The following is a 15,852-nucleotide window of genomic DNA, read 5'->3' as shown; positions in this document are numbered from 1 at the left end:
TCGTTCAGAAGCTTAAATGCAGTTATCTTGATAGATTTTATTTATTGTATAGTACCACTCTAAATAACATTAAGCTAGTCTTCTGACTTAAGTTCTTCCTAAAAGATATTTTAACCCTTTCTATATTAATAGGGAAAAATTTTTCTTCCTCTCAGAAAATGGCCCAACTTCAAATCTAGGTGTTATTACATACTATAAAAAGTTACTTTTTTTGACAAGAGAGATATTAACGTGGTTTTGTTCAAAGGTTCTCAACCATGACCAACTACTGATCGTTAACATCACTGGGTTTACTTTAGAAAGCATCATTATAGGGCAACCTTCTTGGGACCCCTCCCAACTGGAAGCTATTTTTCTTCTTATTTCCAGTAAGCATTCTCTAACTTTCTCCTTTTTTTCTGTGATTTCATTGTTCAACTTTGCAAGGCAACAGCTTGGTTTATGCCATTTATACAGAGTTAACTATGTCAAATTTGGAGGTCCCACCGAAACTGAGATACATGTAGAGACCTTCAAGGCTGCAGACCTTAGGAAAACATCTTACCAGGCTAATGATCTCCAGACTATAATTGTTTATGATGTCACTGTCAAACTCCACATGATCACATAGGTGGAGCCAGTGATGAATGTGCTGGACACCTTTTACAAGGTGCACTGTATTGACCTTCTTCTTTTTGAGGGAGGGGGTATGCTGGGAATCAAACTCAGCCCTTGCGCTTGCCAGGCAGGTGCAGGTGCTTATGCTGCTGAGCTATGTCCCCAGCCCTATACCGACCTTCTAAAGAGAGTCTGTAATTGCCTGCCCGCAGTAATTTCTGTCACAGCTCAGCAGATTAGCTAGCTGTCCTCCCCAACCTCAACCCCTTTTAACAGAAGGAAGCTAGACAGATCTTTGCCCATCTTCCCTAATGGCAGTTAGGGATACTACTGGGGCAAGGAGGGGATAAAAGCCAGTTTAGTTAGCTAGCTTATGAATAGGCAGCTAGCAGGAGAAAGAGCATGAGGTAGAGTCAGGTAGTCAGCTACACTGATAAAAATTAAAATAAGCAGTGAATTGAGACTTTGACCCAAAAAGGAATTTCTCTGGCAAAATGGAATGCAACCCCTCCCTGTATTCAGGACAGAGTTTCATGGAATGTAGAATGCAGAATAATCAATTTTCTTTTCAAATCCGTTTTCTTTAAATTTTTTATGCTAAATAACTGGTTTAGAGAGCCTGAATTCCAGTTGGTCATTTTAAACCCATGGAGCCACCTGGGATAGGGCAGCACTGGACAACTTGAGCAAATTCCCTTGCTCTGCTTATGCATAAAATGTTCTGAACCAAGGGGCCGTGTGGCAGCCCACTTGGGACTCCCCCAGCTGGAAGCGATTTTTCTACTTTGAGTAAATATTCTCCTGCTTGCAAATAAATAAAAAGCAACCATGTGCTACCCGGCACTTTCCTATCCCTACCCTTGCCTCTCATGAGATTGCTACTTCCACAGCTTTAAATAAAACACATTTTTATATCACTGTATATTATATGTGGATAGATATTTGATATATCACTAGTTCTTGACTTTACCTGAGTTACTGACACATCGCTTTAAAGATGAAGATTTGTTAATTTTACTTAATTACTCCTGTAGCTTTTAATTTTCTACTAGTTTTTTGGTTGAAAGAATTTGTATTCATGCACACATAAGCATATATACATACAGACTTCTTATTTTTGTTACTTTACTGGTTCTTACATCTATAAATTTATGTAACGTTCTTTTCTGTTTCTTGCTCTAGTCTGTGACTCTGTTGAAGCTGCACTACGTAAGATGTGGCAGTTGTGTGTTTACTTCCATATTATTGACACTCATTACACTTACATTATGCTTTATACATTTTGAGTCCTTGTTTTTTCTGTAAGCTAACTGTTGAAATCAGATAAGTATTTTTTAATAACTCTGTAGTTGTTGATCGCTATGGAACCAAGCAGAATGCCAGAATTAATTTTTTTGTGTGTTGATAGAACATTATACCCTCTGTGCTGCTTGAAGGAAGATGGTCTTGTTTAGAGAATGTCTTTCTCCTATGGCTGTGTTTTTTCTAAAATTTTGAATCCCCTTTCTTTTATATTGTTGGCAGCAGAAATTTGTACTTTACCATAATACTGGGCTCCTCTAGCATTGTTTTCTTCTTAAAGAAGATTTTATTGGAGCCCACTGACTTTTCTGTTCTGACTTGGACCATTTGCTTTTTTAAGCATGGCACAACCATGGTGGAATTTCCTGTCACTATACTTCCCATTTAATTGTTATACATTCTGTGTCTTTTTGATTATTACTGTGTCGGGAGGAGATAAATTGAATGCTTGCATGTGGGACAAAACTATTTTTCTTTCACACTTGGCTTGCAGTTTGGACAGATCTAGGCACAAACTCAGTTTTCTTCACTATCAAGTTTCCTGATAAGAATGTTTAACACCAATCTGTTTCTCATTCCTTCGCAGGGACTTACATCATACATTCATTCAAATCCCCCCCTTTTTTCAGTTGTGCATGGTGGTAGTGGTGTTGTTTTCACTTTCTGTGTTGCCCAAGATGAGTGCTAGAAAGTGGTTAAGCCTGGATGTACATCTAGACCATACAGCTTTATAACCTTTTTCAATCATTTTTTCGATCTGTAGAGTAATATACTTAGAAGATGTTGTAAGGATTACATTAGATTTTTTAAGAAGTCCTTAGCAATATGCCTGGTACATAGGGCACTTGAGAAGTGTTAGCTATTGTCATGTTACCTTGTTAATTCATCTAACAAATACTTATTAAATGCCTAATACATACGTAGTATGCCCTTTCAGTTCCCTCAGTTTTAGCTAGAGGACTAAGACGTAAGATTTACATAAAGAAGCTTTTTTTTTTAAACAGGATCTTGCTATATAGTCCAGGGTGGCCTTGAACATACTATTTCACCCAGGTTAGCCTCAGACTTGCCATCCTTCTGCCTCAGCTTCCCAAGGATTATAGGTATGCACCACTCTGCTTGGCTTTGAAGAATCATTTTTTAAAAAGATTTTTGGCAATAACAGATTAAATCTTTAATACACTAAATTCTAGAGACACTAAATTCTAAAGACGCTCTGGATCTGGCCTTGATTTTAATTCTGAACCTTAATAACTGTTGTGTGAGTCACAAGGTCAACTCCTATCATTTAGTTTTTTTTTTTGGTTTTTTTTTTTTTTTTTTTTTTGGTTTTTCTCCAGTACCGGGAACCGAACTCACGACCTTGCGCTTGCCAGGCAGGCGCTTTTGCCGCTGAGCTAAATCCCCAGCCCCCTATCATTTAACCACTTGTTATGTATTTTGGCTCAAGACACTGTAACCTTGGCTTCCCCAGAACATGTTACTAATTTGAGATAATAATAACTTGTTCTCAGTATCCCTAACCATCCCTTCACTCCACCACCACAACTGATTATAGCCTGTCAGCTTAAGTATTGTAACACCCAGTTTCATAAGTCCATTTACTAAAAATTAATTAGAGAAAATAACAGCATCACCATCTATTCCACTTTTTTTCCCACCCTGCACTTGGTGGGTCCTGCAGTCCTTAATTAAGAAAGGCTGAAAAATAGAATCCGCTCATCTTTATGCAAGTCATGGTACCCAGATGCGAAACAGATTCAGGCTTTCTATAGTACACTTCTTCTTCTTGTCCGAAATGGGATCGAAGGGGTGGCTTCTCATTGATCTGTGCTGCAGCCTCATAAGTGAGGGCTTCTTTCCATGCCATATGTTTTCTTCCTGTTGAGGTTGTTTACTTTTAAAATTGCTTCTTAGAAACCAAAGGAAATTTTACCAAGAACAGAATCTTCCATGTATTCACTACTAAGATTCATTCAGTCCCAGATTTCCCAAAGAAATAGCAAACAGAACTTTTAAAGTAGCAGTAATAGCAGAGTAAGGAACATTTCTGTGTGACCAAAATCCCAGAAGCAGTAATAGAAAATATATACATGAAAATCAAAGTTTTCTAGATGGTAAAACCACTATAAGCAGTTAAAGGACAAGTGATAAACTGACACAGTATATTTGCAATTCCATAACTGACCAGATACTGTCATTCCTAATATGGTACTTTAAATGTTAGAGAAAGAAAAGTCACAGAAAAGGAAAAACAATAATACCTCTGTTCACCTAGTATGTTTTATCTGAGTGCTTCTGTTTGCAACCAGTTTGGCTCACCAGCAAAAGCATTCGGCAAAGTTTTGCTTCTCTTTGCAAACTCCATATCAGGTAACAAACACAAACACAAACACAGCCATCTTCCCCAGAATCATAAGACACATTAAGTTTATAAGCTGAAGTACCACTATATAAATGGTTTTTTAACTTGAATAAAAGCTCAGCCTCACTCATTAAAAGAAATCCATTTAAAACTGTAGTGGTATACTAATCTTTAAAAAAAGTAAATATGCTAAAATTAAAAGTTGGATCAAGCATTTACATTAGTAAAAGTGGTAGGACCATAAGTTGGTATAATATCTAACAAGGATAGTAAGTTAAAAATTAATGTAAAATAGCCCAGAAATTTATGTAGTAAAATGTTTGCCTATTCATGAAATGAGGTATATATAAAAATTTCAATGTAACATTATTTATAGTATCCAAAGATTAAAAAGACCCTAAGTGCCCACCAACAAAGGCCTGGTCGTGATATATTCCTTCGTGGGTGCATGAATACTGTGGTGGACATGGGTTATCATGCAGCATACAAAAAAGGCTTGATACCTGTTTTTGTTCTAATACGGAGTATCTAAAAGAGAGACTTTTAAATGAAAAAAAATCATAGGACAACATGTGTAATAATATGCTACTACTAATCAGGTAGGGTGACACAAAACTGTCATCCCAGCACTCTGGGAGGTTGAGCCAGCAGGATCACTAGTTTGAGTCCAACTTAGGTAAGGTGATGGATGACTCAGTGAGACCCTGTCTCCAAATAAAAAATATAAAACAGACTGAGGATGTAGCTCAGTGGTAAGGCCCTGGGTTCAATCCCTGGTACTGCAGAAAAATCAATAAAATATACATGTATGTCTTTGGATTTCTTAGAATATTTCTAGAGTTACACAGAAGAAAATTGTAACAAGTCATTGCTTTGGGAAAGAGCCTCTGGAAAAGAGATAGATGATATATTTTTTTATCCCAGTACCTATTATGCTTTATCTGAGTAACAGTCTTCTTGTATTATATAGTTACGTCTATAAAGATCAGATGTACAATATCATGCTAGATTGCTATTGACTCAATCGATTGGGTCATTTAGGAATTACATTAATTCATCTTAATATTCCAAACTAAGAGCCAAGAGTAGTGGCACATGCCTGTAATCCCAGCACTTGGGAGGCTGAGGCAAGAGGATCATGAGTTCAAGGCCAGCCTAGACTACATAGTGAGTTCAAGGCTGGCCTAGACTATATAGTTAGAACCTGTGTCCAAAAAAAAAAAAAAAATCCAAACTAAGAAGTTTCTCTAGCTCCACTAACTCCCATGTAATACGCAGTGACAATGTGCTGTATTTCTTATTTTGGCTGCTAAAAAATAGAAAGCCACACCTTGTCCAAAGTAGTAGCTTCCTATATTCTGGCAATGTTTTCTAGCACAATTACTACTTTTCTGAACTCCCTTAAAACCTTCTTATTCTTACGCTGATTTTGAATTTTGTTATATCTGCTTTTACCTTTCATCATATTTTCAGAGTGTAAGTAAATAAAGAGAATGCTTTTCGTTAAAATGTAAGTATACTACTAAGCACGAGTACCAGTTTGTTTAAGTGGGAAAAATAATGATCATTTTATATTCACATTTTAATAGTTATATTGTAAGTCCTGCCTTCAAAAATCCAAATTAATGAGAGATTGTATTTATTACGAATATTTTTAGTTTAAATAGACATCTATCAAAACAGCTGATAAGGATTGCTCTTATGCAGTCTGTATGAGTATTGTATAAATTTACCTTTCCTTAAAAAATAGATCCTTACTCCTTGCTGATCTTGACAAAGAAGAAAAGGAAAAAGACTGGTATTATGCTCAACTTCAGAATCTCACTAAGAGAATAGATAGTCTTCCTTTAACTGAAAACGTAAGTAACTTGGCGGTACAATTTATTTTAGACTTTAATGATTTGATCCTTAAAAGTACCTAAGTTACCCATTAAAACTTTAGGAAAACTGCATTTATAATAATTTATACATTGTAATATGTTCTACTGACTTTAAATTCGAATATATTATAGTTATTGAATTTTAATTTATAAAGATGATAAAACATCATTATCCTCCAAAATATATTTATTTTAAGCCCCTGGATGAAAAAATCTGTTAAGTTTGAAATCCTAAAGTGTTCAGGATTCTACTAGGCAACTGTTTTTTAATTGTGTATTGAATTTCCAAACATATTATGTAGAAATGTTTATTACCATCTGCCTGTTTTTTGTACCATGTTATAAGTATCATGGCAGATAATTTTTGCAAGAAAATTATCTTTGAAGATAATTTGAGTCCTATTCCAGGTATAGATGACAAGAGCTATAGATGTTCCATACTTTGTTCTGCTTTATGTTTTGCTGTTAAAATCCTGTTCAGACGCCCCCTCTCCACCCAGCCTGGCGATGTTGCCTGTTTTGTGTGTGTGATGGCATGTAGTAATAATCTCGAGTGTATTCAACTGTTGTCCATAAATATTTAATTTTTTGAAAGAGAAAATAGACTATTTAAAATGTAACTTGCTTCCTTAGCTTAAATTTTTCACTTACCAGTAGCACTTTTAAAAGATTATGGATAAAAATGTAAAAGTAGAAAGACGGAAAACTTCCTACAGAACACATAGTAAAGCTGCACAGAGGCTGGTTGGCAGGAACTAGGAAAAGAGGTTTTTTAAAGACTCACTTTCCCTGAACAGTCTTTCAGGATGCTGAGAGAGAGGGTAAGGCTTCCTCTTCCTGTATCCTTAACCTTTTCCTGGAAATTAAGGAAACATAAGTGGTGGAAGGTGGTTATTGGAGAATTGTTAGCAGATAAAGATTAGGAATCCAGAAGGATTTTGTGGGATTGTTATAAACAGAATTACTACAGCATGATTTTGCTTACTGTTGACTTTGGTAAATAGAGAATATATAAAATCTACAGTGTGTCTCTACGGTCAGTATTAGGAAAGCACTTAGGTGTATATGACAACTCAACATTTGGTTACTGTCTGAAGTAAAACTCAGCTGTCAGATAAATTTGTTATTCCCTATTTAGCAAATAATCAATCACACTGATTTAATAGGATATATAAGGCGTTGTTATGGACCACTAGCAACATTTAGCGAACTTAAACTTGCTTGTATTTTATAACTCTTACTTAATTATACAAATTTTGGTTTCATGTAGAGGAAACAAATTAATGAACACTTTTATATGGAAAGTACTTATCAAGATCTTAGACACTGTGGAAAGCATCAGCTCCAGCCCATATTGTTGCAACATGCTGTGGTCACATTCAGCACTTTTTAGGGGATAGTCAGGAAGTGGAGGACAGTGAGTGAAGGCTCAGCTGACTCAGTGCGCATAAGAAATAATATGCAGACTGTTTCATGTGTAATGTAGCCCAAAATTTGATTATGCCTGTAGCAGTACATTCTGCATATGAATGTTTTGTATATGTTCCAAGAGAAAAGGGTAAAACCTACTCTAACTTAAAATGGCAATGCACTTTGGAGTTCTTAGACCAGAATGCTGTTCTGAGTCAGACATGAGTCACATGAGCTTTCTGTAGGCACACAGAATGTGAAAAACCTGTAATGCTTCCCCATTCCCTTCGTTGCCCTTTACAACTCTTACCTATCATTTTATCTAATGGTACTGTATTTTTTCCGCTTTTCATCCTTTTAAATGCCTAGCAGTTATTATAGTGCCTGGAATTTTAATAAGAGTCGTAAGTTTTTGAATGAGTTATTACCTACACTATGAAATATTTCTCATTTGTTTCACCTTTGCTTCACTTTTGAATTTTTATCAAAGTCTGTGTTGCTTTTACTGGTTTATTTTTGATTATCTATATTACTTACAGGCTTTTTTTAACCTTATTTTTTTACTTTACAAATGGAAAAGTTCTATTTAATCTGTGTGTATATGGTAGTCAATACTTTATGTCAAGATAAAAACTTAAGGATATTGGGCCTGTTTCTTGATTTTTCTTAATGTTGTCCATATTAATCTAGTTTTTAATAATTATAAATAGTGCATCTTCAATGGGTGAGAATCACAAAGGAAGTAAAGTTAGGCGCTCTGTAACTGGACCAACTACATATTTTAAATGAAACAATCCGATTGACTTAAAGCCACTTATGAATATAGGACAATCAGTGTTTTAACTCTCTATCACATCAGCAACCCAGACTGAGTATAGCACCTACAATGAAATTTTAGGACTCTAGAGGAAAAATAATTTCCCCATGCACTGAGACTTACACATGTGCTTATCCATTTTCTTTATTGGTGCTTACACGCTTTTTTTATTTTGCTAATAAACAGACAAACACAATGAGATATTAATATTTTATGTTATTTGTGGTTTTAGTTTTCCTTACAAACTGATATGACCAGAAGGCAATTGGAATATGAGGCAAGGCAGATCAGAGTTGCAATGGAGGAGCAACTGGGCACATGCCAGGATATGGAAAAGCGAGCACAGGTAACTTAGGTACATTTAAACTATAAAAATAATAGCTCTGTTGACATTGATAACATTTTGTTACTGGAGATATTTATGGGGCAGGGAATACGGCTCAGTAGCAGAACACGACTAGTGTGCAGAAAGCCCTGAGTTCGACACCCCAGGGCACAAAAGGAAAAGAAAAAAACGTGTGTTGCATGTGTGTATACACACATACACATGCGTACACACACATAAGTCTTATCTTTATGTTAGCACTGTTTCACGATGAGAATTCATAACTGCTGAACACTATAACCCATGTGCACATAATTCTGCCTCCTTCATGTATTTCCTTTCCCCCAGTTCTCTGTTCTACCTTGGAATTACAAGGGAAAGAAAGGTGTTTGTCTTCTGGTGGCTGAAAGCTAGCTTCAGCTATTCTTCAGGATTTTTACCTGTTAATCTAAATAGATGTAACAACATTCAGAATATATAACTGTTCTTCAAAATCTGTACTTAAAAAAAAAAAGGTAACTCTTGCTCAAGGATAATAGAGAAGAAACATGGAAAAAGAATTTGGAGAGATGAAATAAGTTGGGTGAAGAACATTCTCATATATCTACCCAGAACTAATGTCAAGAAAAGAAATAACTAGCTTTGCTGTCTGTCAAGCCTTTTCATATATTGCTGAATTTTGCCCTATTGTATTTATACAGATATATTTGAGAGACTTTGATGATTGGCTTGTTCCAAGAGAAGGATGAGAAACTTTTTTTTTTAATGTTTGAGACAAACTGGAAGAAAAGATTTCGTTTAAGTAAACAACAAATAAAAGGACAGTGACCTACATTTGTACCTGTGGTATAAACATATTTTGTATGCCATAAAGTGTATTTCATAGTTTTAAAATCACTTAATATGACATTTTCCATTCCCCAAAGCGTAGGCGTTCTCATAGCTCCCTAAATATAATGCGTATTCTGTTTAGGTTGGGCCGTGGTTATAGGCTAAGATCAAATGACTATGAGAAAAATATGGAACTCTCACTTGCAAAGGGAAGGATTGATAAGAATTTCAAATAAAGTAAGAATAGAGTGAAATTTTTTAACACAAGTATTTACCAAAATTCAGAAACATACTTCATATTAATTTTAAAGACAGAAATAGGTTGTATCATAATTTCAATCAATATGCCATTGCTATTATTTAACTTTATTTAGGGACTCCGCTATAGATGCAAGTAGAAAAATAAAATGGTATAAATACCACAGTATTTGCCATCTAAAAAAGAAGAAAATAATTATTTGTTACTTGTAAATGATAGAATTGCTTGCCAAAAAAAAAACTCTAAAGAGTGAACCAAAAAATATTTAATAAGAATTTCATAAGGTTAGAGTTAAGATACATAGAAAACTCAGTAGCTCTAAAATTATTTTAAAAATACTTTTCCCACTTTGTTTCAATTCCATGTAAGTCATTCTGCATTTACTGCTTGGTGGCCATTTGATGATCTTGCTGTGGTGGAAAGTAAAAGCTGTGCCATCTTTGTGATCTTTTTATTGGAAATAAAAGTAATGTTAGCTGCAGTAGGTATTTTTAAAAGTCTGAAAAATACTGACTCATATCAGGCATAACTCTGAGATTCTCCTGTTTAAACTCTGATATTACAGCAAATCAGCTGTTCTTTCCCTGTAGTTTAATATCTTGATTCATGTAAAAAAAATTCACTGTAATTTTCACTTTCTTAAAATATGTTGGAGAATAACATTTGAAGGGAGTGTTGGGAATGGAACCTAAGGCCTTCCACATGACTACACCCCTACCCCTAAGAATAACTTCTAAATACTGATTTTCTCAATATATGCGCCATACAATTTGATACATGACTTGTATTTGTACAGTTTTACTAAACACACCTAGAGATATATAAAGTTAAATGTAATTTTATTAATGTAAAAATTGAATTAACTCCAGTTTATCAGTGATGTCTGTGTGTGTGTATGTGTGTGTGTGTGTGCAGCTTACAAAAACCTGAACTGTTAGGTGATAGGCATCATATAATTATTATGTATGATTTATGTATTTTAATTATTATTAGCATTCATGAAAAACACCAATTTTTAAATAAAATATTCCTAATTTGGTTCCTATTTTAGCGAAGAATAGCCAGAATTCAGCAAATAGAAAAAGACATACTTCGTATACGACAACTTTTACAGTCCCAAGCAACAGAAGCAGAGGTTAGTAAATTACCTTTTTGTTTGTGTATAAATATGGGTAGTCCTTAGAAAAGAAGATAAGTAATGTGGCATCCTTGAAATACCAATATTCTTCTACAGAGCTAAAACACTGTATAATTTTTTCATGGAGTTAAATTATCAAAATCCTTGACTATTTTGATGTCTTCATAATAGGTAGTTACAATTTGTACAGCTATCAATATAGATACCTTACATCAGCTACCAACTTACATATAGTCAAATAATTAATTTAGCGATCATCAATCTGTAAACTTTTTCCTTATAGAAAACCCATAGCAAGAATTGATCATAAACGTTTACCTGTGCCTATTCCACAAACCCCATTAGAGTAAAAAAATAAAAAGAATAAAGTAAAAAAGACACAAAGACCAGGGAGATAACAGTAATAAAATTTGAGGAGCAGGAAAGCAGGTAACTATTCTAGCATGTTATAGAGAATTGATCACTGAATCAACAGTAAAAAAAAAAAAGCCATGAAGCAACCCAGTGTATATTATGGGATCCAAAAGGCTCCATAATAAGCTATGCTAGTTACCTCTAGAATTAAGAGTAAAGGTGGGGAGGCTAAAAACAAGATAATTGAAAATCCGTTAAGAAGCAGATAAAACCTCTAGAACTTCTGCACAGCTGGATCAATGCTGCTTTCTGAGTCTAACAAAAAAATTAGCAATTTTTTCCTTTGGAAAGGATGAGGGTCTTTAGGTAGGGCTAAGCCTATTGTAATTGAAGTTGGGGGCACCATATGTAAAACTGAAGTAGATAAAAATTCTACTTAATGCTGGAACTCTCACTGGCATCCAAGCTTGTCATCACTGGGCAAGTTTCTGAAAGGAATTTCTCCTAGAAACATAGCTAACCTAAAAAACAGTGCCAGGTATGGTGGCACACACCTGTAATTCCCGCACTCGGAAGGCGGAGGCAGGGGGATTGCCATGCGTTTGAGGCCAGCCTGGGCTACATGGTGGGTTCAAGACCAGTCTGAACTACATAGCCAGACCCTGTCTCAAAAGAAGCATATATACATAAGAGCTAAAGATTTCTTATATTGGGTCACGAGCACATTAGCCCAGCTAGACCACAGTACAGGGCCACTACAGCTGACAGACTCCATCCCTCAGGCACAAAGCTTCATTTAACTTTTTCATACATAGCCCACTCAAATCTGGATGGACACTAATGGCTACTAGATTTTTTTAAAGAAAGTTTCTAATGATTTGGTGATAGATCATTTATTCTTGCAGGAAGAAAAACCTTTAAAAATAAAACTAAAATTAACATGAATAGTAAGAAAAGATATTGTATCCATGAAACAAGAAAAAGATGGTATGTACAACACTTAGAGAATAAGAAAACTCCACGGGAGTTAAAATTATAATAGCAGAAACAAAAAAGCTTAATAAAAAGGTTAAAAGATAAATTTCTCAGAAAATAGAACAAAAAAGACAAGAGAAAAAATAACATCAGAATCATCCTAGGAAGGTTTGCTATCCAAATAAAGGAGCTTCAGAGAGAAAATTTTAAAAATTATAGAGATACAATCATCATATAAAGTTCTTCAGAACCAAGGCGGTATAGTTTTTCAAATAAAAAGGTCTTTCTCATTTGACACCTCAGATGAAAATAATCCCACAGTAAGGCAGATCATGATGAAATTCAGATCACTGAGGATAAAAGGAAAATCTGAATATCTGGAGAAGGAAGGTGAAACATTTTTACATGAAGGAACAAGAGCATAGTGAGTTCAGACTTTAAAAAGCCAGTTCTGAAAGCTGAAAACAGTTTCACAATAGCAGTTTAGCAGAGCAGCAGTTTCTTTAAACTTTAGAAAGAAAATTGTTGCCAGGTACTATATTTTGATACCGATTCTTTGACATCATCGTGTCCTCCAGTTCAGTTCAGTTCTGATCTTAACTTACCTGGATTTAGTGTTAACCCCAACAAGTGTCCCTTATTTCTGTGATACTGGGGATCACACCAAGGAGCGCTCTACCACTGCACTCTATACCCCCAGCCCTTCTTATTTTCCATTTTGAGTTAGGGTCTCAGTTGCCAAGGCAGGCCTCAAGTTTGTGATCCTCCTACCTCAGCCTCCCAGTTAGCTTGAATTACAAGTTTGTGCCCCCACATGTGGCTAGAACTCCATAAGTTTTTAGTGTCCCCAAGCCACCCACTCTTTTGCTAGCGGACTATAAGTTTCATTCAAGTGGGTGTACTGCAGTTTAAGTCCATTCCAACCTAACTGGAGTTAGCACAGGCCCTGCAGAATAAAGGCAGAGTCCTTAAGACTGTCTCCAACTCAGATGCTAGCCACTAATTTTGGTTGTCCCTAACTCACCCGCACTTCTGTCCAGTGGCTTACAGATGTAGGATGTCCCATAGCCCCCTGAAGTTTTAATTCAGTAGGGTGACCGCCAGAACTCACTGAAAGCTCTATACTTGGGATTATAGTTTTATTGTAAGAGCACAGGTCAGGAAAAGCCAAATGAGAGATACTTGGAGCAAACTGCAGGAAAGGGGAAGGGTTCAGAGATGTACAAAGATCGCACTCTCTCTGCAGTCATACTCTCAGGTATCTTAAGAGAAATGAAAAGAACATAAGTCCACACAAAGACTTTAACTTGGATATGCAGCCTTATTCATTGTGGCCCAAAATTGGGAACAGTGTAAATGTCTATAAATGAAATGTGGTATATTCTTACAATGGGATACTGTTCTGCAATAAACAGTAATAAGTTACTGGTGCATAGTATAATATGAGTGAACCTTAAAAGCCTGCTAAGTGTAATATGCCAGAAACATAAATCCCTTTATATGAGATGTCCAGAACAGACAAACCTATAAAGACAAGAAGTAGATTGGCGGTTGCCTGGAGCTGTGAGTGGGAACAGGGAGGAACTGTGAGTGGGCAGTAAGGGTCTTACTGGCATGGTGAAAGTGTTTCACAACTAGCTTATGGTGATGTTTGGTCACTTTACTGAAAATTACCGAACTGTTCACTTAAAATATGTGAATTTTATGTTATATAAATACCTCAACAGAATTGTTTTTAAAAAATTTTGCCCAGTCCTAGAATAGAAAACCTTGGAGAAGTGTTACAGCAAGTACAGCAACGAGGAAACTCGAATTTTTCTTTCCTAGGAATCAGCAACACTCTCTCTTGTCTCCAGCGGTAGTAATTTTGTGCAGTGACCCAAGAGTTCAGGTGGGCCTGTAGCCTTGGGACAGTGGAAAAGCAAGGGAAGCAATTAAAGAAAGAAGGAAGAAAAGAGGGAGTAAATGTCAAATAGTAGATGGAGCTCTGGAGCCAGACCGGGTTGTAATTCCAGTTCTGGCTTCACTGTTTACTAGATGCATAACTGAAAACGAGTAACTTCAGTTCTTTGTGCCTCTGTTTTATTATCTGCAAAGTAGAGACAATAACAGTACTTCAGAGGGTTGAGGATTAAATAAATTAACAGATGCTAAGTCATTAATGCATAGTAAACATTAGATTTTCCTAAAAACTTTTAATGTATTCATATCATCACTTTTTTGGTTTCTTCCACCTCTTTGATCTTTTAGGTTCATCTTTTACCTGGACATGCATTATAGGCATTCCTTTTTTTTTCTGTCCTCTTTCCCTAAAACAGTCTAATTTATGCTTAGAGTCTCGGCTATCAACTGTATGCTATTAGCTTTCAAATTTGTTTTTCTAGCCCTCTCCAGATTTCTAAATTTGTGTTCCTACTCTAGACTTCCACTTCAATGTATCAGAGCCACTTTAAATACAACATACTCAGAGTATAATTAACTCACATACTCCTGATCCCTCTTTGTCACCCACCCTTCTGTAGAACTTCCATCCTTCTCCAGGCCTGTCTCTGCATAGTACCTTCACTGTTGAGTTGGATGGACAACACTTGAAACCAGATTTCTTTCCATTCCTCATAGCCAGTGTGGCACCAGACCCTATCAGATTTACCTCTGTAACCCCTTTTTTCATTTTTTCATTTTTTGTGATCCTAGGAGTTGAACCCAGGCCCTTCTCACTGAGCTACATCCTCAGCCCTTTCATGTTTCTTTTTTTTTTTTTTGGTTTTGGTTTTTCTCCGGTACCGGGAACCGAACTCACGACCTTGCACATGCCAGGCAGGTGCTTTTGCCGCTGAGCTAAATCCCCAGCCCCTCATGTTTCTTATTATGAGACAGGGTCTTGGTCTGAGTTGCCCAGGCTAGGCTCAAACTTGCTATCCTCCTGCTTCAGCCTCCAAGACTACTGGACTCTAGCTCTTGTACTTGTATTCCTGCTTGCTTTTTCCAAAGTGCCATCACCTCTCGTATATATAGGTTAATACATTGTCCTCATAACTGCTTTACTCTGTGTCCTGCCTGCTTTATGTCACTTAAAATTTGACATAAGTCAATTTATATGCTATTAATATATTAGTATTAATTATGTGGGGCAATAATGAGGTGCCCTCATTTTAACTTTAAAAGACAAGAGTACCTCTGGCCGCACTCAAATTCAACAAAACCATTAAGTGTTCTTCGTGTGTTTGTTTTTACCATCCTACTTTCCCCACTTAATGCTCTAATCATATCAAAATCCCACACCTCCCCAGCACAGGCTTTTGCACTGAGCTGCATCCCAGCTCATTTCTAACTTTTGAGATAGAGTCCCATGAAGTTGCCTAAACTGGGCTTGAACTTGTAGTCCTCCTGCCTCAGCCTCCCATAGTGCTGAGATGACAGGTATGCACCACCAGCTGTGGCTCGTAATTCTTTCATTTCCTGTAACAAGCTACACTTTCTGCCATCTCAGGTCCTATTCATCTAGACTGCTTTTTCTCTGTCTCTGCACCTTTTTCTACTAACTAGTAATTCTTCAGTTCTCCATTTAAGTGACACGTCCTAACAAGGCCCAGACCTTG

At 36.2% G+C, this 15,852-nt stretch overlaps 1 protein-coding gene across 9 annotated transcripts in view; it reads left to right on the top strand.

The window, feature by feature from the left end:
• Nucleotides 1-15,852, top strand: part of Apc (adenomatous polyposis coli) — a 107,259-nt gene that overhangs the window by 59,516 nt on the left and 31,891 nt on the right. For all 9 annotated transcript variants that reach the window (XM_013512936.1, XM_005382146.2, XM_013512941.1 and 6 more), the window contains 3 exons: nt 6,015-6,123; nt 8,604-8,717; nt 10,838-10,921. In XM_013512936.1, the coding sequence (XP_013368390.1) occupies nt 6,015-6,123; nt 8,604-8,717; nt 10,838-10,921 (307 nt within the window). The remainder of the gene's footprint in view (nt 1-6,014; nt 6,124-8,603; nt 8,718-10,837; nt 10,922-15,852) is intronic.

The sequence above is a fragment of the Chinchilla lanigera genome, unplaced genomic scaffold, assembly GCF_000276665.1.
Source record: "Chinchilla lanigera isolate Chin_1 unplaced genomic scaffold, ChiLan1.0 scaffold00017, whole genome shotgun sequence".
Lineage (NCBI taxonomy): Eukaryota > Metazoa > Chordata > Mammalia > Rodentia > Chinchillidae > Chinchilla > Chinchilla lanigera.
This window is presented reverse-complemented; position numbering and strand designations above follow the sequence as displayed.